The 22,445-nt window shown below is 51.1% G+C and overlaps 2 protein-coding genes and 2 long non-coding RNA genes across 9 annotated transcripts in view; 2 read left to right on the forward strand and 2 right to left on the reverse strand.

The window, feature by feature from the left end:
* Window positions 1-1,572: 1,572 nt before the first annotated feature.
* On the forward strand, window positions 1,573-12,216 carry LOC139601993 (uncharacterized). The gene is made up of 3 exons (XR_011683084.1): window positions 1,573-3,299; window positions 5,531-5,601; window positions 10,689-12,216. It is a non-coding gene; the product is annotated as an uncharacterized lncRNA (long non-coding RNA).
* LOC139601992 (uncharacterized) lies at window positions 4,507-6,157 on the reverse strand. Its single transcript, XR_011683083.1, has 2 exons — window positions 5,548-6,157; window positions 4,507-4,734 (listed from the first exon to the last, which is right to left on the reverse strand). It is a non-coding gene; the product is annotated as an uncharacterized lncRNA (long non-coding RNA).
* SLC16A6 (solute carrier family 16 member 6) lies at window positions 11,965-21,573 on the reverse strand. 2 transcript variants are annotated; one of them, XM_071451412.1, is made up of 6 exons: window positions 21,348-21,573; window positions 18,585-18,826; window positions 17,636-17,779; window positions 16,844-16,972; window positions 15,157-15,978; window positions 11,965-14,607 (listed from the first exon to the last, which is right to left on the reverse strand). In XM_071451412.1, exons 2-6 carry the CDS (start codon window positions 18,817-18,819, stop codon window positions 14,345-14,347), a joined length of 1,593 nt encoding a protein of 530 aa, XP_071307513.1. In that variant the 5' UTR covers window positions 18,820-18,826; window positions 21,348-21,573; the 3' UTR covers window positions 11,965-14,344. The 2 variants fall into 2 exon arrangements, with proteins under 2 accessions (XP_071307513.1, XP_071307514.1); XM_071451413.1 differs by lacking the exons at window positions 18,585-18,826; window positions 21,348-21,573 and having other exon boundaries at window positions 16,844-17,100; window positions 17,636-17,772.
* The window catches only part of ARSG (arylsulfatase G), a 31,449-nt gene continuing 29,314 nt past the window's right edge, over window positions 20,311-22,445 (forward strand). Inside the window, exon 1 of one of the 5 annotated variants that reach the window (XM_071451406.1) lies at window positions 20,311-20,598. The gene's annotated coding sequence lies outside the window, so the exon portion shown is untranslated. The remainder of the gene's footprint in view (window positions 20,599-22,445) is intronic. The other 4 variants (XM_071451408.1, XM_071451407.1, XM_071451409.1 and 1 more) reach the window with 4 other exon arrangements.

The following is a 22,445-nucleotide window of genomic DNA, read 5'->3' on the forward strand; positions in this document are numbered from 1 at the left end:
ATTCCAGGATCCCTCTTTTCCCTGGTTTATGTCTCTGAAATTCTGGAGAAAGTAATGAAATTATCAGGGGGGGAAATAGAACATTAATACATGGCTAATATATAAATATAGGAACCATGGGCTAAACTCCTTCCCTGCCTCCCAGCAAACCTCACCAGAGCTTGTAAAAGCTCCCAAACACAAAAAGCATCACACAAGTGTAAATATTGGAGCTTTTATTTGCTTGGATTCAATAAAAACCCCAAAGAGCTGTTGGGTGTGTGGAGGAAATGCTGCTCCTGGGACACCTGTACAAACCAGTAAAGCCAGAATGCCTCTGGTCAGAAGGAAAAGAGAGGGAAAATGTTCCTGGGAAAAATGCAAGGAGGCAGGAAAATCCCTGAGGGGTTTCAGCTCGGGGTTCACAGTGTGGTCATGGTGCATTGTCACTCACAATGCTTTTTTTCTTTTTGCAAATTCTACCCAAAATCTCCTCCAGAAAGGGTGATGCTCTCATTACCAAGACCTCAAAGTTCTCCTTCCCTCGCTGCTGCTTTCCTGCAGGTCTCTTAAAGCTTTTAAATGAGCTGGATTAATAAAATATGCTCCATCTCTCTCGTGCCCACATTTTAAATTAATCATGGCAATCCTGCTGTCAGTTCACGCTGGAATGAACCAGTGCAGCACACCCAGTCCCCGTGTCCCCAGCCCGTGTGTCCCATCCTGTATGTCCCCATGTGTCCCTGTCCCTGTCTTGCATGTCCCTGCCCCGTGTGTCCCCAGCCCGTGTGTCCCCTTCCAGCCTGTCCCCAGCCCCTGTGTCCCATCCCGTATGTCCCCATGTGTCCCTGTCCCTGTCTTGCATGTCCCTGTCCCTTGTGTCCCCATCCCGCCTGTCCCTGTCCCGTCCGTCCCCATGACCCGGCTGTCCCTGTCCGTGTGTCCCCATGTCCCTCCTGTCCCTGTCCATGTGTCCCCATGTCCCTCCTGTCCCTGTCCGTGTGTCCCTGTCCCTGTCCGTGTGTCCCCATGTCCCTCCTGTCCCTGTCCGTGTGTCCCTGTCCCTGTCCGTGTGTCCCCATGTCCCTCCTGTCCCTGTCCGTGTGTCCGGTCCCGCAGTCCCCAGGGGGGCCGGCAGGGGGCGCGCGCGGGCCGCGCAGCCGGGGGGTACTGAGGGAACGGGGGGGACACGGAGGGGACGAGGGCAGTGGGGACAGGGACAGGGGACACATGGAGAGACAGGGGATACAGGGCAGGGACACGGAGGGGACACAGGGAGGGGACAGGGACAGGGAACACGGGCAGGGACACGGGCAGAGGACACACGGAGGGGACAGAGACAGGGGCCAAGGGGAGGGACACGGGCACGTTCCCCCTGCCTGCCCCCTCTCCCCGGTCCGTCCGCCGCTGTCACCTCCGAACGCCCCCGGTGGCTCCAGGTGCGAGCCCAGCAGGGCGGGGGGCGGTGGCTCCCCCAGAGCCGGCTCCTCATCCCCTCCTTTGGGGACCTGGAACGGGGCTGGGGCTCGGCACGGGATCCAAACCGGGGTGCAGCCACCCCCGGGAGTGGGACTGACACCCCTGGAGCCTGCCCAGGGGGAATGGGGTGGGATGGGATGGGATGGGATGGGATGGGATGGGAGAGAGAAGAGAAGAGAAGAGAAGAGAAGAGAAGAGAAGAGAAGAGAAGAGAAGAGAAGAGAAGAGAAGAGAAGAGAAGAGAAGAGAAGAGAAGAGAAGAGAAGAGAAGAGAACGAGAAGAGAAGAGAAGAGAAGAGAAGAGAGAAAAGATCCTCAGTGGGAAGGGAACCACAAGGATCATTCAAGTCCAGCCCAGAGCCAACAATCCCACCCTGGCAGCGCTGTCCAAACCCTCCTGGAGCTCTGGCAGCCTCGGGGCTGTTCCCTGGATACCTGGGTACCCTTGGGGGTAGAACCATTCCTGAAATCCATCCTGAGCTCTGCTGACACAGCGAGCTTGAGGCTGCCCCTGGCCCCAAGGTGACAGAGAGCCCAGGGCAGGGGGCCTGGGCAGTGACAGAAGCTGCACCAGCCTCTTCCTTCCTCCCTTCTGCAGTGCTGGGGCCGTGCTGGGCACAGCCAGGGCAGAGCCCAGCCCCTGCAGGAACCAGTGCCACGGTGTGAGGAGCACATCTGAGCTGTCCTGGGACATCCTGCAGCACACTGGGACCAGCAGGATGCTCTGGGCAGGTTTTTGGCCACTGTGCAACCTCGTGCCTGGCTGGCTGTGTGCTGAGCCCAGACCTGCTGGCCCTCGGGAGCAGTTTCCTGGCCCCCTGCTGGTGTCACCTGTGCCTCAAACCACCCCCCTCTCACCTGCATTTCAGCCCCTGAGCCGGCCCTGGGCTCCGAGCTCCTGGCAGGATGTGTTTCACAACCCCTGCCTGGTTTGTGTCTCTGTTGCTGTAGATACCAGCAGCTTCTGCCTCGGTGTGTTTGCCTTGTTTTTCTCATCTTTGTACGGCTTGCAGGCACAAAAACTGTAGAAGCACACAAGTTCAGGGTTTCCAAAGGAAGCTGTGGTCTGAGACGTGCAAAGAAATGTCAGTGGTGGAGAGTTACACTTGTGGTTAGTGACTGTTTATTTGTTTTGCTAAGTAGAAGCAGGTGTCACAGAGGGTATTTGGGGAAAGAGGAGAAGGGCTGTGCTGCTCAGAGGCTTGAAAACCTTCTCACCAGTGTTAGCTGTTGTTTTCAGACACAAGCAGCAGAATGCAGGCAACAGAGAGAAGGATTTTCCTTCAGTCTTTCAACACAAAGATTAAAAACCTTTCAGCATTCTCCTTTCATTTTCACTTTGTGTGTCACAACTTGAGAACCTTATTATCAAGCACTGCCCAGAGGTGAGAGTGAAGCAGTGGCAGAAACCCCAAATGTGCTCACCAAAACCCCTAAAGTGCTCAAGGAGAACCATGAGAGGTTATTAAAGTGCCTCGGGGTGCTTGAAGCACAATTGCTGCAGGAAGATTTGTGCATTCCAAGGGTTACTCTCTGCCATTGACTATGGACTATTTTAAAATTTGCTGTCTGACAGGGAACTACCAGTGCACTAAAAATTCTTCTCTGGAAAGCTAATGTTTGTATCCCTTGGCTGCCACTGGTTGCTAGCATGATGCTGCTCAGTGTTTGGTGTGTGCTGAAGCTGCCTGGATCCAGGAATCTTTGTCTTCATCACTCTTGAACGCTCCCAAATCCAGGCTGGGGAGTGCTCTGGGATCTGCCCAGGGAGAGCAGACAAGTCTGGCTGCATCTCAGATAATTCATGATGTTCTGGAGAAAATGCCTTGAATTTAATCCAGGTTATTTACATAGTTCCTCTCTCTTTTTTAATTTTTTTTTTTTTAATCAGGTTCACATTTTTAGTGGGTGCTTTGTGTGAGAGGTTTAATTTCCTGTGTCGGGATGTTGTTTGTAATTACAGCAACCAGGATTTGGGCAGGTTTCTCTTTTTTAATTTAATGTATTTTATTTATGTAATTATTGCAACCAGTAATTTTATGTAAATGTTATATAAATATTATATAAATAATTTATATTATAATATATTATAAATATATTGTATATAAATTATTTTTATATATTTATATATAAATAGTTTATATAAATATTATATAAATATAATTATTTAAATAATTAAAATCAGGTTCACATTTTTAGTGGGTGCTTTGTGTGAGAGGTTTAATTTCCTGTGTCAGCATGTTGTTTGTAATTACTGTAGCCAGGATTTGGGCAGGTTTCTCTTCTTTAACTTATCTGTAATTCTTGTCACCAGGATTTGGGCAGGTTTTTGTTCTTTACCTTACCTGTAATTCATGTAAGCCAGGATTTGGGCAGGTCTCTCTTCTTTACCTTATCTGTAAGTCCTGTAACCAGGATTTAGGCAGGTTTCTGTTCTTTACATTACTTGTAATTACTGTAGCCAGGATTTGGGCAGGTTTTTGTTCTTTACCTTATTTGTAACTCCTGTAACCAGGATTTGGGCAGGTTTCTGTTCTTTACCTTATTTGTAACTCCTGTAACCAGGATTTGGGCAGGTTTCTGTTCTTTAACTTACCTGTAATTCATGTAACCAAGATTTGGGCAGGTTTCTGTTCTTTACATTACTTGTAATTCATGTAACCAGGATTTGGGCAGGTTCTTGTTCTTTACTTTACCTGTAACTCCTGTAGCCAGGATTTGGGCAGGTTCTTGTTCTTTACTTTACCTGTAACTCCTGTAGCCAGGATTTGGGCAGGTTTTGTTCTTTACCTCCCCCAGGTAGGACATTTCCTGCTCTGTGCTGGCAAATTGTCTCCCCTGTACCTGGGCCCCAGCTCAGGCTGACAGGGCACATTTCCCACTGTGCACAATTTTCAGGGCTAATTTTTGCTCTCAGCTTTACAGATCAGCTTTTGTTCTCCCTTCCTGCCCTCACACACTGTGAGCAATTAACTCCTCTAAAACACCCGAATTTCGCTGTTAAAAGTCCACACCAGAGCACATCTAGATGCATTTTAAAATCACTCCTTTGAAATGGAACCTCTTATGCATTTTAATATTTACTGGAATTGTTTCCTTGGTCCACAGAGTAGAATTTGACAGGGTTTGTGTGCAGTTCCCACTTGCACACTGAGCAGTTTGGCCTCTGTGCTGTGGCTTTGAACCAAGGAGAGCTCCACAGGTGGGTCAGCTGCAGGGTCAGAGTCTCATCCTTGAAGACAAACACAGGGGTTGGGATTCTTGACTCACTCAGAGCTTTGCAAAGAAATGAAATAAATAGAAAAGGTGAATAAAAGCATTTGAGATGTGACACTGCCTGTGTAGCTCTGGGGGTGTCTCCATTAAAACAATTTGTGAGCTAAAGCTTGAGGAGGGGGTTGTGTTTAATTATTTGGGTGATCTGGGTTTGATTATTTGGGTTTGCACCTGGGTTTGCTGTAAGTGCTGATGGGGGGGTGGATTCACCTGCTGGGTTCTTTGTGATGTTCACAGAATCACAGAATAATGAGGTTGGAAGGGACCTGTAAGATCATTGAGTCCAACTTTATATTTATATTATATATATTATATAATAATAACATATTATATATCATAAATATGTATTAATATAATATATACAACATATATAATACTATATAATATAATATATAAATATATTATATATTATATTTATAATATATATTAAAAATATAATATGTATAATATATATAATATATCATATATATTATATATAAATATATCATATATATAATATATATTATATATTATAAATATATTATATTATAAATATTAATATAATATATACAACATATATAATACTATATAATATAGTATATAATTATATTATATATTATATATTATATTTATGATATGTATTAAAAATATAATATAGAATATATAATATATATTATATATAAAAATATATAATATATAATATATATTATATATAATAAATATATTATATTATATATTATTTATATATAGATGATATATATATTATTATTTATATATATTTATTATTAATATATTATTTATATTATATTGGCCAAAGCTGGGAAAAGCTCTGACCTCTGTCACTGGAGGCAGCAAAAGGGAGAAGAAACAGAGAAATTCCTTTTACAGGTACAGTTTATTTAATATATTTTTCATCTGGGTGGGGAATTGCTGAGAAGGGGGAGCTGTGCAGGGCCAGTGAGTCTCTGTGGGCAGAGCAAAGCCCTGGCTGGGCTCTGAGCAGCTGGAATTGGGCAGAAAAGGGCCAATAAAGAGAGTTTGTCCCCAGTGCCACCCAGTGTCACCCTGGTGGGGCCAGCCCCGCAGGGTTTGTGGCCCTGATAGCCCCAGGCCGGGCAGGGCTGTGCCTGCCTGGGGCTGATAAGGCTGATAAGGCTGATAAGGCTGATAAGGCTGTGGCAGCAGCCCTGGGGGTGAGGATGACGCCGGCCCAGGGAGGTTCTGGGCTGTGCTGGGTGCAGGGAGGGTGAGCTCGGGGCTGGCAGCACCACCAGGGCACGGGAGTGATTCCAGGGCAGGCAGGGAGGCGCAGCCTGTGGGCAGGAGATGGCTCTGCTGGGGCTGCTCTCCAAGCTGCTGCTCCCTGCTCCCTGCTCCCAGTGCTGCAGTCCTTGGAAAAGGCTGGTTTGTCCCCCTGCACTGCTTTTGTAGGAGCAGCAGAGGCACATCCCATCCTGTGTCCACAGGGATTCACCCCATCCTGTGTCCACAGGGATTCATCCCACCCTGCATTCCCAGGGATTCACCCATCCTGCATTTACAGGGATTCATCCCACCCTGCCTTCCCAGGGATTCATCCCACCCTGCATTCCCAGGGATTAACCCCATCCTGCATTCCCAGGGATTAACCCCATCCTGCATTTACAGGGATTCATCCCATCCTGAATTCCCATGGATTCACCCCATCCTGAATTCCCAGGGATTCATCCCGTCCTGCATCTCTAGGGCTGGGGATGTGCTGAGGGTCAGGGATTCACCCCATCCTGCACCCACAAGGATTCACCCCATCCTGCACCCCGAGGGATTCATCCTATCCTGCACCCACAGGGCTTCATCCCTTCCTGCATTCCCAGGGATTCATCCCACCCTGTATCCACAGGAATTCATCTCTTCCTGCACCCACAGGAATTGATCTCATCTTGCATCCACAGGGCTGGGGATGTGCTGAGGGTCAGGAATTCATCCCATCATTCAACCACAGGGATTCATCCTTTCCTGCACCCACATGATTTCATTCTTTCCTGTATCCACAGGGATTCATCCCACCCTGCATTCCCAGGGATTCACCCCATCCTGCACCCTGAGGGATTCATGCCATCCTGCACCCACAGGGCTGCATCCCTTCCTGCATTCCCAGAGCTTCGTCCTATCCTGCATCCCCAGGAATTCATCCCTTCCTGTATCCACAGGGATTCATCCTATCCTGTATCCACAGGGATTCATCCCTTCCTGCACCCCCAGGGCTTCATCCCACCCTGCCCTGGCCAGGACCCAGAGCCATGGGAAGGTCACAGCCAGCAGGGGAAGGCTCCAGGGACCTGTGAGGGTTTGGGCAGCCAGAGGGATGGGTGAGAAAGGGCTCCAGTGGCAGGAGTGTCCCAGGGGCAGAACTGGAGACCTTTCTGTGAATGCTCATGCATCACTGCTTTGTTTGGTCATTAATTTCCAGTTAATTGCATTAATTTCCAGTTCATTCCATTAATTTCCAGTTAATTCCCTTAATTTACAGTTTATTCCATTAATTTCCAGTCCATTTCATTAATTTCCAGTCCATTCCATTAATTTCCAGTTCATGCCATTAATTTCCAGTTTATTCCATTAATTTCCAGTCCATTCAATTAATTCCCAATTAATTCCATTAATTTCGAGTTAATTCCATTAATTTCGAGTTCATTCCATTAATTTCCAGTCCATGCCATTAATTTCCAGTTTATAGCCACTGAGGGAGGCCTCCCCTCCCACCAGCACAGTGAGGGGAGCTGGGCTGTTCCCTCCATCCCCAGGACAGGGGCCGGGAGGGTGCCCAGCAGGGTTTAGGAGGAGCATCCCCCTGCCCTGTGCATGGGGGAATGGAAATGGAGATGGAATGGGAATGGTGGGAGTGGAAAACCCCCCATCCCCCTGCCCTGTGCATGTGGAATGGAAATGGAAATGGAAATGGAAATGGAAATGGAAATGGAATGGAAAACCCCCCATCCCCAGCAGTGCCTGTCCCTTGCCATCCTCAGGTGTCCCTTCACTAAAGCCCTTTGCTCTTCATTGCAGAATTTGGGTCTTTGTCTCATTTTGCAGCACTTGGAAAATAGAAACACAGCAAAAGGCAAGAGCCCAGAAGTGTTTAAAACCCCTAATTGTGATAATTTCCTATGGCCCAAGCCCAAACTGGTGGGGATTAAAGTGAGCCAGAGGGGCAGAGGGGAGGCCCCTCCATCCCTCTGCCCTGTGCATGTGGAATGGAAATGGAAATGGAAATGGAAATGGAAATGGAAATGGAAATGGAAAACCCCCCATCCCCAGCAGTGCCTGTCCCCTGCCATCCTCAGGTGTAGCTTCACAAAAGTCCTTTGCTCATCATTGCAGGATTTGGGTCTTTGTCTCATTTTGCAGCACGTGGAAAATAAAACCACCTGTCCTATCACAGCAAAAGGCAAGAGCCCAGGAGTGTTTGAAACCCCAAACTGTGACAATTTCCTACACTGCTGGGGATTAAAGTGAAGCAGAGGGGCAGAGGGGAGGCACCAGCTGTGCTGGGACAGCAGCAGCAGCAGCACAGGGTGATGCTCTTGCCCCATTTTGCTGCTCCCAGGCTCTTTGGGGTGCTTGGGGCTGCTCCTCTGCCAGCCCCCAGCAGTGGATGCAGCAGAAAAAGCCTTCACAACGTGAATGAAAGCTCTGACAAAGGGAACGAGGGGAACCATTGTCTCCTTGGCCTTCTCCTCGCAGCGTCTGCGTGTAATGAGACTTTTGGTTATGCTTGTGGCTTCTGTGACAAAGCTGTGATTTAAGGGCTGTCTGCTCCGAGGCAGAGCTGCTCACACAGCCCAAAGTGCTGCTGAGTAATATTTTACCACAAATTGTTGTAACTGGAGCTCGACGACTGCACTGGGAAGGAGGGGGGGGGGGTTGCATTTGATTTATTGGATGATTTAGTGCCATTTGCAGAGTGAGCTTTGTGCTGGTGTGGCCATGGATGTGCAAATCCAGCAAGTAAAAGTCCATGGGAAAGGGGCTGGGGAGGGGAAATCTCCGTGGTTTGCTGTCACCATGTCCAGAGGAGGAGGCCTGGACCTGCAGGGGGCACAGGGGCTGCCAGCCAGATTTGGGCACCAGCATCAGCTGGGCATGGCCTGGAGCCCTCCCTGTGTGTGTGCCCATGGAATCACAGAATGGAACCATTAAGGTTGGAAAAAAGCCCAAAATTGAGCCCAACCTTTGCTCAAACACCACCTTATCAGCTGAACAGAGCACTGAGTGCCACATCCTGCTGCTCCTTGGACACCTGCAGGGACTGCAAACCCTCCTGGGCAGCCCCTTCCCATGCCTGAGCACCCTTTCCATGGAGAAATCCATCCTGAGTTTCTTCCTGCCTTTTTGCATCAGGTGCAAACCAGCCCCTCTGGGCAAGCAGTGCTTGTTTGCTCAGCCTTCAAACCCAGCCACAATCCAAGGGATGCTTTCCTAAACCCGAGACTTTTCCTAAACCCAGCCTGTGAAGCACGCCCTGGAGCCCTCCCTGTGTGTGTGCCCATGGAATCACAGAATGGAACCATTAAGGTTGGAAAAAAGTCCAAAATTGAGCCCAACCTTTGATCAAACACCACCTTATCAGCTGAACTCAGTGCCACATCCTGGTGCTCCTTGGACACCCCCAGGGATGGGGACTCCAAACCTCCCCTTCCCATGCCTGAGCACCCTTTCCATGGAGAAATCCATCCTGAGTTTCTTCCTGCCTTTTAGCATCAGGTGTAAAACAGCACTGCTTGTTCCCTCAGCCTTCAAACCCAGCCACAATCCAAGGGATGCTTTCCTAAACCCAAGACTTTTCCTAAACCCGAGACTTTTCCTAAATCTGAGCCTTTTCCTAAACCTGCGACTTTTCCTAAATCCGAGACTTTTCCTAAACCCGAGACTTTTCCTAAATCCAAGACTTTTCCTAAAAAATCCAAGACTTTTCTTAAACCTGAGCCTTCTCCTAAACCTGAGCCTTTTCCTAAACCTGAGCCTTTTCCTAAATCCGAGACTTTTCCTAAACCTGAGCCTTTTCCTAAACCTGAGAATTTTCCTAAACCTGCGACTTTTCCTAAATCCGAGACTTTTCCTAAATCCCAGACTTTTCCTAAACCTGAGCCTTTTCCTAAATCCCAGCCTTTTCCTAAATCCCAGACTTTTCCTAAATCTGAGCCTTTTCCTAAATCCCAGACTTTTCCTAAACCCGAGACTTTTCCTAAATCTGAGCCTTTTCCTAAACCTGAGCCTTTTCCTAAATCCGAGACTTTTCCTAAACCCGAGACTTTTCCTAAATCCAAGACTTTTCCTAAAAAATCCAAGACTTTTCTTAAACCTGAGCCTTCTCCTAAACCTGAGCCTTTTCCTAAATACGAGACTTTTCCTAAACCTGAGCCTTTTCCTAAACCTGAGAATTTTCCTAAACCTGCGACTTTTCCTAAACCTGAGCCTTTTCCTAAACCCGAGCCTTTTCCTAAACCCGAGCCTTTTCCTGAATTCCAGCCTGTGCAGCATCTTTAGGAAGGTTTTGGGGAGGAAGGAGGTGAGGAGGGCAGGCTGCAGCCGGGCCTGCATCACTGTGAGAATTCAGGTCATGTTTACTACAGGCAGCTGGAACACGATGATCTCAGATGGTAACAAGTAACATCTGAGGGGACGAGTTAAAACATTCAAGCTGTTTTGTAAGCACCTACTTTGCTTTCTTTCCAAGCCCAGTTTGGCTATTTGCAAAGGATTCATTTGTCCCCTTAAGAACCCGGTGTCATCTTGCTGAAATAAGTGAAAAAGAGCTTTTCCCTTCCTTTTGATTTCAAACGGAAAAATGGTTTTGTCTTTTTTTGTTTGGCTGGATTTGTGGGAGGTTTTTTGGTTTGTTTGGGTTTTTTGTTTGTTTGTTTGTTTGTTTGGGGTTTTTTTGTTTATTTGTTTGGGGTTTTTGGGGTTTTTTTTTTGGTGTTTTTTTTTTAAAGGCCCCAAAACAGCAAACAGAACCCCCCAGTCCAACTTCCTTTCTGCTTCAAGGACAGATACCTATGATCTGAGGGCTCCTGGCCTCTTGCAAGCTGACCTTGTGCAATTTCCTCTATTTACGTTTGGCCAGCACTGGCCTCATTGACTGCAAGGGTTTATACAACCCCTTTGGAGAGGAATACCAGGGATTGCTGAGGCACGTCCTGCCCACATTCCCCCATTTACTGTGCTGCTAAATAGATGTACAGTGCTGCTGAATAAATATCTCCTTATCCTATTTTGTTCTTGCTTTAATGCCTTTGTGCCAGGATAACAGAGAAGGTCACAGGCAATTAATTCAAACCAGGTGGGAAAAATGACTCTTAAAAATCTTTCTGTGCAGGGAGACATCTGATAGAGCTCCAGTTAAATGTGCTTTTATTTACGTGAACTGTGTGCAGGCTTTGCAATGCCTTTTTTGGGGGGGTTGTTTTTGAGGAAACTGCTGCAAATAATGTTTGTTCACTGCTGAAAGTGAGCCAGAGTCGAATTTGGAGACAGATTATCTTCCCTGGACTTTGGTGTTGGTGTTCCAGGCTGCTGGCATGCAGGGCTCACTCCTGCAGGCAGAATGGAAACAGCTTGTACCTAATGCACATCAGTGTGGTGATGATTCCCTCAGCATTTGCAAACCTAATGCATGCAGAGGGATTTGGGACGTGGCAGCACTGCTCCTGCTAGGGTCTGGGCATGCTGGACAGGGTGAGCAGGGAAAGGCAAATCAATAAATTGGGTTGGAGGGACTGAAAATTGCTCTTTAGCATGACTAATCTGCTATTTAGTGGCTTTTTTTTGGGGAGGGGGGGTGTTAAAGTAATTTAAAGTAAATTTTTCTGATACACGAGTTGTTCAGCCTGGCATGGAGAAAGTATTCAGGAATTCAGCCATGATAAAATAATTCCATGATTGTGTGCCCCGTGAAGACACGAGGGGAACGCTCCCAGGTGCCACAATTCAGGCAGCAGGAGAGGAAAAGGCTCCCTGTAATCAGGGCTGAGGGCTCACAGGAGCACCCTTGAGCTCAGCACCAAGCCACAGCCTGCAGGCAGCTCCTCAGAGAGCTGGGATTGCCCAGCTCCAGGGAAAGCCACTCCAGGCTGCAGGAATGGCGTGTGACAGCTCCCACTGCAACCCAGCGAGAGGAGGAGAAGTTCCTTCACTGTGGTTATTATTTAAAAATAAAGGGAAAAAAAAAAAAAAAAAAAAAAGAGAAGAAGGAAAAAAGAAAACCCCAAAAACAAAGGAAAAAGTTTATTGCAAATCTCAGTGTTTAAGAGTATTTCCAGAGTCCACTTTGTTACAAACAAATCAGTAAATCCTGCTTGTGCTGTGCCCTCACACACACACACTCACCACTCGCTCCCCTGCTCGTGCCACGACAGGAACAGAAACAATGGACTGTGAGGTCAGTGACAAACAGAGCATTTGATCTGGATTGGAAACTTGGTCATTAAAATTAAAATTAAAAAAAAAAAAGAGAAAAAAACCCCAAACTAAATACAGTAGAACCTCGCAAATCTGCAGAACAGGGAGCTTCCACACACACGCAAAACCTGGAGGCCTTAATTCCACTTCCAAGCAGTTGTAATAGCAAAGTGCTGTAGTGAGGTCTTGTATCAATCACAAAGACTTCAACAACCTGACAAGGATAGGCTACAGAACATTTACCAGAACGCTTGAAGTATCATAAATTAACAATAAATTAAAGGTACATCGTAATGCAACGTGGCTATTTGTTCACTGATCACCAATTCACACAACTCTGGTTCTCTGTAGGGATCTTCCAGTCCTGGGTGCAACACAGCGAGGTTCTGCTGGCCGTGATAAAGTGCTGAGGCAGAGGAAGGACACGAGACCGCAGGTCCCGGGCAGTGAGGATGAATTTTTGCTCCAGCCACTTGGTTGCAAGAGTGCCCGTTTCTTTTTTTTTTATTATTATTATTTTTCCTTCATTTTTCTTCTTTTTTTTTTTCTTTTTAAAATTTTTCTCTTTTTTTTTTTTGGACATCTAAGACAGAAAAAACAAACCAAGCACCTTCCCAAAAAGAGGTTGTTCTATTTTTTTTTTCTTTTCTTTTTTTTTTTTTTTCTTTTACAGATTGTCCCACATTTCTATGGCTGGTAAAACACAGACAGGTCAGTGTAGCAGTTAATGGATGATGCCACTTCCACTTAAGTACACAGAAATGGTGGTTTGGGGTTTATTTTTCCCCCCAAACCAGAACAGACTTGTTTGATTTGTCCCCCTGAGTTGCCTAGAGGCGAGAAGATGCATATAGATGGGGTAAGCAAGCTCGTGTCACTGTGAGCAGGAATCTCTCCCATTCAGACTGAATGAACAGCTCCAGTGCTGTCTTCTATCCTTCATGCACAGGCTCCACTTCATTTCTCACTGAAGTCAGCAGCAAAAAATGAAAGCCCCTTGCTGACTTGAGGGCAGAGCTGGGGAGGGGGTGCAGCTCAGCCCGGCCCCCCAGCACCCCGTGCTGGCAGGGCTGGGGGGCAGAGACAGGGGAAGGGCCTGGGGGGCAGCGGGGGCTGCAGCAGAGATTCCCTGTGCACCTGGGAGCCGAGGTCTTGGGTACCTTAAGACATCCTGGGCCAAATCCTCCCTGTGGGGTGGGCTGGTTCCAGCAGCCGTGGGCACCAGCTGAGCCTTTTCCATGGAAAGAGATGCTGGATCTGTAATTCTTTTTTTTTTTGTTTGTTTGGTTTTTTTTTCCTTTTTAAATAACTGGGTTACTTAAGACTTACCTATTAAAAACAGCTACACTTTATGCTGTAAGAGTAATTTTCCCAACAATTTCACAAGCAATACAAGATAGGCATTGGAGAGATTGATGTAAAGACAGCTTTCCGTTATGTAGAAGATCATTTTTCCTCTCCAGTTATTTAAGCTAACCTCCTTTAACAATCTCAGAATAAATTAATAAATACTAGTTAAATTAGAAACAGTACATCAGGTCTGACTATCAACAGAAAACAGTTCTAAGGATCCCAGTTGGGAGAAGAAAAATGATCTTGTGAAATATGTGCAGTAATAACTGGCCATAAAGACACACGGAGCCTTTGATTTCCCAGCATTATGTGACATTCAAGTTAAGATCATTAGCAATGGTTTCTAATTGTCAGCTATCTAGCCTGGCCTCCTCCTCCTCCAAGCTAAAAAGTGAGTCTGTGTCCCTCCAGAAGAAGATTCAGTTGGCTACTGGTGGTGTATGAAATGCTCCAGTTCGTATCATCGGGTCTGTGTGGAATTTGTGGTAAGGGATGGGTGACAGTCAGAGGCTGAGCTGCTTCTGCTGTTGCTGTTGTCAGTATTTATGGATCAGTTGGACCTTTACCTATGCTTGTTATCAGGAAAGCAAGTGTGCATCACATCTTCATGCTAGACAGAAGTTATTCTTATGTGACTATCCGTATTTTCTATGGAGCTTTCCATTGTTGGTTAAAAAAATTCTGTCTAATATTAAAAAAAAAAAAAAATTGTTGGTAGCAACTGTTCACATTTAAAATTTCACATTCCCTTTAGAATGGAGTTTTAAAACGTGGAGCAGAGCTGACATTTCCCCCAGCCTTACACTGAGTACATTAGATGGAGAAGGAACAGGGTTTTTTATACCACGCTGTCAGAGCCTTTTCCTGAATTTTCTGCTTTTCCAATATCCATGTCTATAAAGTCATCTGGTAGTTCTGGTGGTGGCCCTGCCGTGCTCTCCTCCACCTGCTGCTGCTGTTGCTGCTGCTGCTGCTGGTGGTGGTGGCACAGCCCAGTCTTGCACGGCCTCACCAGGGCCAGGAACACGGCCCCCAGGACCATGCCAGCAGCACAGGAGTAGAAGGCTGAGCTGTAGTTCTTTGTCGTATCCACTAAGACACCTGGAAAAAAAAAACATTTACAGCAGTTAGCCACAGCCCACTCCTCCCCTGCCCTGCCCTCCTGTAGGGCTTTAATCTGCATTTTATCTGCAGCCAAAACTTGGTGACAATTGGATGCCAGGTTAAAAAACAAACCCCATTGTGTTCTGGGGTACACAGTGTCATCTCCAGTGCTCCCCCGGGCACTGCAGGGATGCTGAGCCCGAGATGCAGCAGGCATCTGTTTGTTCTGCCAGCCTTCACCTATCTGCAGTGCGTGGCACAGGCACAGCGAGAGGGACTCGCCTCTGCTTGTGCCTGAAGTGGTGCCAGCTTTGGGTTTCTAACAGGATCAGGGGAGCACTGCAGTATTTCCCTTCCCTCTGAGGTTCCTCAGTGCCTCATCCGTGGGACTCTGCAGAGCTGCATTGCAGTCTTCTGGCTCTGGGAGACTCCCAGTAGTGGTTGCAGGGCTGTGATTAGTGCTGCCAGAATACCTTCCAGACAGAGATCAGCACCCACAGCTGTCAAACATCTCCAAAACAAAACCAAGACCAAAGTTTGTGTTACCTGCAAGGGGTGGTCCAGCCAACCCAGCTAAGCTTTGAATGAAGACATAGACTCCAGCTGCAGAGGACATCCTCTCAATGCCAACCACGTCGTCTTCAGCCAGGAGAGGAATATGTGTGCCCGCCACCGTGCCGAGCATGAACCCAAAATAAACGCTACATATCATCAAGCCCCAGAATCCAGAGGCAAAAGGGAAGGCAACCAAGGCTACAGACAGCAGGATGACACAGATGAGCTCGATGTAGATCTTGCGGATGGGCTTCTTGTTGAGGAGCCAGCCTGCAAAAATCCTCCCGAAGACCTCGGCGATGGCCATGGCCGACAGGATGTAGGCAGAGTGGTCCTTGCCGATGCCCAGGCTGCGGCTCAGGGGGATGATGTAGAGGGAGGGAGCGAAGAAGCCCAGGGTTGCAAACAGGCCAAAGAATGCATAACAGATAAAGCTATAGTCTCTCATCACAGAGAAGTCCAGTAGTTTGGTTTTTGGTTCTGGAGGGGTGCTGTTATTGTCAATGGGGTTCTGTCCGTGTTGCTTTGGTTCTTCACTTTTCGGCTCTGCTTTGGTTTTTCCAGGCACATTGCTGGGTGAGGTAGTTATATCGACTCCTGAGTCTATGGACTCTATTGAGGTGCATGTTTGTTCGTTTTCAAGCATGTACTTTGTCTCTGTGGACTCCTCTGGAGGCTGTGCTTTCACTTCTTCCTGCTCTCTGATGACGATGGGGCGCAGCAGCGAGCCGCAGGCGGTGATGCCCAGCTGCAGCACCCCGACAGAAAGCATGCTGTACCTCCAGCCAATCTGCTCCTTCAGGGCCGTGATTGCTGAGGGAAGAGGAGAAGTGTAACTGGGAAAGCCTGTGGGCACACCAAGGAATTGAATTTACAGCCAGGGAAGGGAGCAGAGATTCTGCACTGGAGGGTTCCAGGCGCCTCTTGAAAAGGCTGTGCAGGGGTCCCTGGGGTCTGGCACCCAAATTCCTCCCCTCTGCTGCAGCAGACAGAAGCTAAAAGCTGTGGCTTTTACCATCTGCTAGCAGATGCCACCCTCATGGTAGCCTCTTTCGAGGTCTCAGCAGGTCTGGGGACAAAGGAAGTGAAGGAGGGCAAACTCAGTGCTTGAGTGTCCTCTCTCAGCTGCCCCCACCCTGAAACCAGCCAGCAGAGGAAGTCTCTCAGCTCTGCTCAAAGGTGCACGTCACTGCCTAATTACCAGCCTTCCTTTGCACCCAAAGCAGCTTTGCAGTGGGGATTAGCCCAGAGCACACGAGCATAGCAGACCACATAAACCTCCAAGGGCAGAGGTGACAGGGCTGTGACAGCCTGAGCACAGCTCCCCAAAGGGCTGGAGCACTTTGGCAGCCCATGCTGAGCACAAGCCCAGTAACCTTTAGGAGCAGTTCTGGGCACTGTGTGTTTTAAATAGCTGAAGTTTCTCGGGCTTATTTTTAGCCTGCCAGATCTATATAGGGAGCCTGGCGGGCTGCATATCAGCCAGGCATGTCCTGCACTGGCACATGGCACCGGGGGGGCTCAGCAGTGTCACACCCGTCCCTGGCACTGCTGTCACTCTGCCTGCTGGGTGCCACAGGCGCATGGGCAACCACTTGTGGGCACTGACTTGGCCTCTGGCTGTTTGCTTGGGGAAAGGATTTGTGCCTTTGGCCCTCCCAGCACGTGGGCACCGTACCTGGTGCGAAGGAGAAGACGGCGAAACATTCCCCTGTGGATGCCACCGCTGTGACCAGCGAGCGCCTTTTGTCAAAATACTGTGATAAAATGGTGACAGTCGGGAGGAAGGAGAGGCAGTATCCGAGGCCTGTGAATAAATGCCAAAAATTGCCATAACAACAAGTAAAGGAGGGGGAAACACCGATGCAAGAACACGTTAAGTCGGCTTTCCCGGTGGTCATTACAGTATCATTTCGGCCAACTCAGCAAGTCACCCTGGAAGAAAATCATTGGGGAAACCAGAATGTTATTTTTTTTTGTAAATTGGAAGGGGGAAAAGAAAAGAAAAAAAAAAAGAGAAAAAGGAGAGTAGAAACCCAAAGCAAGAGACCCAGCCTCCCGAACCTGCTAGATAATGCCTTCTGCTCCCAAACAGCCAGTGGGGTCCACTGTGAGGACCTCATCTGCTTAAAGTATTTGAGCCTGTAGCAACTGTTCCCCTAAGCAAGGCAAGATCCTGGCCATGGACATGAACAGGACACCCAGGCCAGGCTGGAGAGGGAAAAGCATCAGGGGAAGAAACCAGGGACAGAGGGAGCATTAGAGTATTTGATCCCAGGTGCAGCTTTGCTCTTCTCTGAGCTTTGTTCAGCTCATCAGAAGCCACCGGTGCTGCTGCACGAGCTCAGGGCCGAGCCCAGGGCGGTGCCCGGGGTGGCGCAGGCACAAAGCCAAGCCTGGGGCCCATCCTCGCTGCGGGATCAGCTCAGGAGGGGCAGCACACGGAGCAGGGGACAGGAGGGTGGCTCACCGGAGACGATGCCGATGGTGACGTACATGTGCACCACGCTGCGGGCGAAGGAGGCGATGACCATGCCAGCGCTGACCAGCAGCCCCCCGGCCATCACCACCAGGCGGTGGCCGAAGCGGTTGCTCAGGACCGTCGACAGAGGAGCTGCAGAGGGAGAGAGACGTGGTCAGCACCCACCTCAGCAAGTGCACAGCCACCACCTCCTGCAGAGGCTCTCCTCATGCTCCTCCTGCCCGGGTTCCCTGAGGTGCCACCTCCCTGCACAGCACAGCGTCACCCTGGAGCCACCCCCGTGCTGTCGGGGTGCTGCAGCTGGGCATCACCGCCTGCGGCTCGCTGCTGCACCCCATCGTCATCAGAGAGCAGGAAGGGAAAGCACAGCCTCCAGAGGAGTGCACAGAGACAAAGTACATGCTTGAAAACGAACAAACATGCACCTCAATAGAGTCCATAGACTCAGGAGTCGATGTAAATACCCTATAACTACCCTATAACAGCTCACAGGGTTTAGGACGTGCTACAAAGTCACCAGAATGCACATGGCAGCCTGGGACAAATCTCCAGCCACGTGCCTGGATACCACTGGATTTCAGCAATACCACTGGATTTCAGCAAGGATCAAATTATTTCTAATCCTTTTCACTGCAGAGTTTGGTTTGAACACTCTGGGTTTTGCCCCTTGCTGGTGAGACCTGAACAACTGGGTCAGGCTCAGTGACACGGACCCTGTCCCTGCACCACCCACAGACATGGTTTAGGGCTCAAAGGGACTGCCAGGATGAGGCAGACATTTCTTGGCATTTGAGGAGCAGCCTCTGAGCTTTATGGCTGTGATTTAATTTATAATGGAGCCATTAGAGGCACAAAAGTCACAGGTGCCAGGTCCTTGTGTGCTGAGTCAGCAGCAGGACTGCCCCTTGCACCTGGGCCCAGCTCCCGCTCCTCTTACCTGTGAAGGTCTGTACAAACACACATATGGATATTATCCAGGATATCCTGCTGTTGGTTTCGTCAAAGCTTTCCATCAGGTCGTTGAAGAAGACTCCAAAGGATTTTATGATGCCGTATGTCAGGGCTTCCACAACAAAGAACGCAAAGGCGACCGTCCAGCCCCATCCTCCGTCAGGCACTTTAGTATAAACGTTTGCAGAGGTGCACGGCATCTTTACAGCTTTGACCGTCATTTTGGATCTGGGAAAAGAGGGGACAGGCAGCCAGGCATCAGTTTAAGCTGAATCTTGCTGGAAGAGGCACAGCCTGGGAGCTGTAGCACCCCTAAGGCACCGTGAGCCGGACCCTGTGCTGCCAAGTGCGGGAGCTGGGCTGGTGTTTCTGCCTCTGTCCCTCCGTGGGCTCCTTCCTGCTGCTGCCCTGTGAGCCCAGCACCAGAAACTCCCAGCTCAGCACCCGGGCGAGCTGTTCCCAGCAGCCAAGCCCGGGAGCTGGGAGCTGTCATCTGTCTGTCGGTGCACGGGGGCGGATGGATGCAGTTCGTGAAAGATCCACCGCGGGCTGGTGGAGCCGCAGGAGCCCCCGGGCACCCATCGTCCCCAGCCTGGCTGGCCCCAAAACAGCAGCTCAGGGCTGCCCACGCCTCAAAACAGGGGGTGGGGACACCTCCGCTACCACCAGGTCCTCTGCAGCCCTTGGCACCTCTGTCACCCCCCGGGGCAAGGGGGGCTGGATGGGATCACCCCATAAGACATGGGGTGTCCTCAGCTCTGCCCCGTGTCACTTGGGGCTGTGGGTCCCACATGGAGCTCCCCATGGAACCCCGGCACTGCACAGGAGGACAGCACCAGTGTCACAGTCAGGGGGAGGACACTGTGCTGGGGTCACTGCCACAGCCACCCAGGGGGGACAATGTCAGGGTTACAGTCCTGGGCTCACTGCCACACCTGCAGGGGGTCCCACTGTGCCAGGGCCAGCACCACACCTGGGCAGGGGGACAAGTGCCAGGTCACTGCCACACCTGCAGGGGGGGAGCACTGAGCTGAGGCCACTGCAGCACCACACCGGGGCAGGGGGACAGCGACAGGATCGCCTGCAGTGTGGGGGTCAGCCCTGGGCTCACCGCCACACCTGCAGGGGGCTCTGCTGTGCTGGGGTCACTGCCACACCTGTACAGGGGACAGTCCTGGGGTCACTGCCACACCTGTACGGGGGGACAGTGCCACACGTGTACAGGGGGACAGTCCTGGAGTCACTGCCACACCTATACGGGGGTACAGTGCTGGGGTCACTGCCACACCTATACGGGGGTACAGTGCCGGGGTCACTGCCACACCTGTACAGGGGACAGTCCTGGGGTCACTGCCACACCTGTACAGGGGACAGTCCTGGGGTCACTGCCACACCTGTATGGGGGACAGTCCTGGGGTCACTGCCACATCTATACGGGGGGACAGTGCTGGGGTCACTGCCACACCTGTACAGGGCACAGTGCTGGGGTCACCGCCACACCTGTGCGGGGGGACACTGCCACACCTGTACAGGGGACAGTGCTGGGGTCACCGCCGCACCTGTGCGGGGGGACAGTGCCGGGGTCACAGCCACACCTGTAAAGGGGGACACTGCCGGGGGTCACTGCCACACGGGGGACAGTGCCGGGGGTCACCGCCGCACCTGTACAGGGGACAGTCCTGGGGTCACTGCCACACCTGTACAGGGCACAGTGCCGGGGTCACCGCCGCACGTGCGCTGCCGGGGGACAGTGCCGGGGTCAGCGCCCCACCCGCGTGGCGGTGCCAGTGCCGGAGTCAGCACCGTGGGACACAGCGCAGCTCAGCCCCGGCGCTGGCTCCCGGCCGGGCACGGAGCGGTGGCCGCGGTGGCCGCCCCGTCCCGCCCGGACCTGCGGCTCCCCCCGCGCCGCCGTCCCCGGCATTTCCCTCCTCCATTTTAGACTCGGCTCCTCGGCCCCGCGCTCCGAGCCCACCGCGGAACTTCGCCCGGCGGAGCAGGCGAGTGCACGGGAGCCCGGCCGGGCTGCGAGCCCACGCCGGGGGTCCCCGAGCGGGGCAGGGTGGGGGTCCCCAGGCCCGCAGCCCCTCCTGCGGTGCCGCAGGGCTCCCGGGGGATCCGCTCCGGCGGGGATGGAGCGAGGCGGGGGCTCCCGCATCCCTCCCTGCGCTGCCGCTGCCAGCGCCGGGCTCTGCCGCAGCCGGGCAGGGCGAGGGGCACGGGCGGGACCCCCGAACTTTGCGGGAAGTGCCTGGAGATCCCCCGAGAGAGGGGACGGGGCTGCCACGAATTCCTGTGTCACTGCAAGGGGGGGAAAAGCTGATCGGGAGGAAGCACGCTTAGGGAACAGAAAAAAAAAAAAAAAAATGATAAGGGAAGGAAAAACAACCCAGCGAAACCGCAAACCTGGGCGTGTTTTTTGTACATTTAAAGATTAAAAGAAATAATGATGGCCGGGGAAAAAATTGAAAATGAAGAAGCCGGAGCGCAGGGGCCCGGCGTAGCCCCCCCTTCCCTGCATCACTTTCCCAACATTTCAGCCCTGATTCCTGCATCGCCGGGGCCGCGGGCTAAAAATACAGGGATGCGGGCGAGGGGAGGTGGGGAAGGAAAACGCTGGAAAAAACGAAAAAATGACGTTAAAAAGCGCCCCAAAAGAAGGGGAAAAAATTTAAAAAAAAAAAAAAAGGGAAACAAAGCCCTCCCCCACCCAGCTCCCCCGGAATCCCCGGGCGGGAGCCCCACTCACCCGGTGCTGCGGCGGGGTCAGGGGCTGCCCATGGCCCGGGAGGGCGAGCGGGCGACCCTCGGCGAGGAGGCGGCCCCGCTGCCCGCCGGCCTCCGGCCGCTGCTGCTCCCGCTGCCCGCGGCGGCGGCTGCTGCTGCTCGGTGCTCGCTCGCAGCCCTTTTATACCGGCTGGAGCCGGTCTCCGCCGGCGGCTCCGCAGCGCCCATGTGCGCGGCGCCGGGCCCGGCTCGCCCAGCGGCGGCACCGCGTGTGCGGGAGGGGCGGTGCAGGGGCGGCCCCGCGGGGTCCGGAGCATCCCCGGCAGCCCCGCAGCCCCCGCAGCCCCCGGCCCGCACCTGCCCCGCACGGGGCGCTCCGGCAGGTGCGGGGGCCGGGGTATTCCGCGATTCGGGGTCTGGAGCATCCCCGCGATTCGGGGTCTGGAGCATCCCCGGGTGCGGGGTCCGGGGTATTCCCGGGGTCCGGAGCATCCCCGGGTGTGGGGTCCGGAGCATCCCTCGGGTCTGGAGCATCCCCGCGATTCGGGGTCTGGAGCATCCCCGGGTGCGGGGTCCGGGGTATTCCCGGGGTCCGGAGCATCCCCTGGGTGTGGGGTCCGCATCATGCCCACGATTCGGGGTCCGCATCATCCCCACGATTCGGGGTCCGGAGCACCCCCTTTTGTGCGGGTGGGATGCAGGGAGCACATGCCGGAGCCCCCCCCTGCCCGCCGGTGTTTTTGTCCCCTTCGAGGTTTGGGTGCTGCCCATATTTTCCCTAAGGGGATGATATGCCCCTTGTTTGGATTTTTCAGGACAAAACATCTCCTTTAGTTGTGTTTCTAGGGAAAAGCATTGTATTTTTAGGGGAAGCCACTTCCTTTAGTTGCATCTTTAGGGAAAACCTCCTTTCCTTTAGGGAAAATCTCATTTTGTTGCAATTTTAGGGGGAAAACATCTCCCTTGGTTGCATTTTTAGGGCAAACGTTTTCCTTGCTTGAATTTTTAGGGGGAACCATCTCTCTTGGTTGTATTTTTAGGGAAAAACATCTCCCTCAGTTGCCTTTTTTTTTTTTTTTTAGGGAAAAACACGTCCCTCAGTTGTATTTTTGTGGAATAC

The sequence above is a fragment of the Agelaius tricolor genome, unplaced genomic scaffold, assembly GCF_023055355.1.
Source record: "Agelaius tricolor isolate 1412-34295 unplaced genomic scaffold, bAgeTri1.0.p SCAF_32, whole genome shotgun sequence".
Lineage (NCBI taxonomy): Eukaryota > Metazoa > Chordata > Aves > Passeriformes > Icteridae > Agelaius > Agelaius tricolor.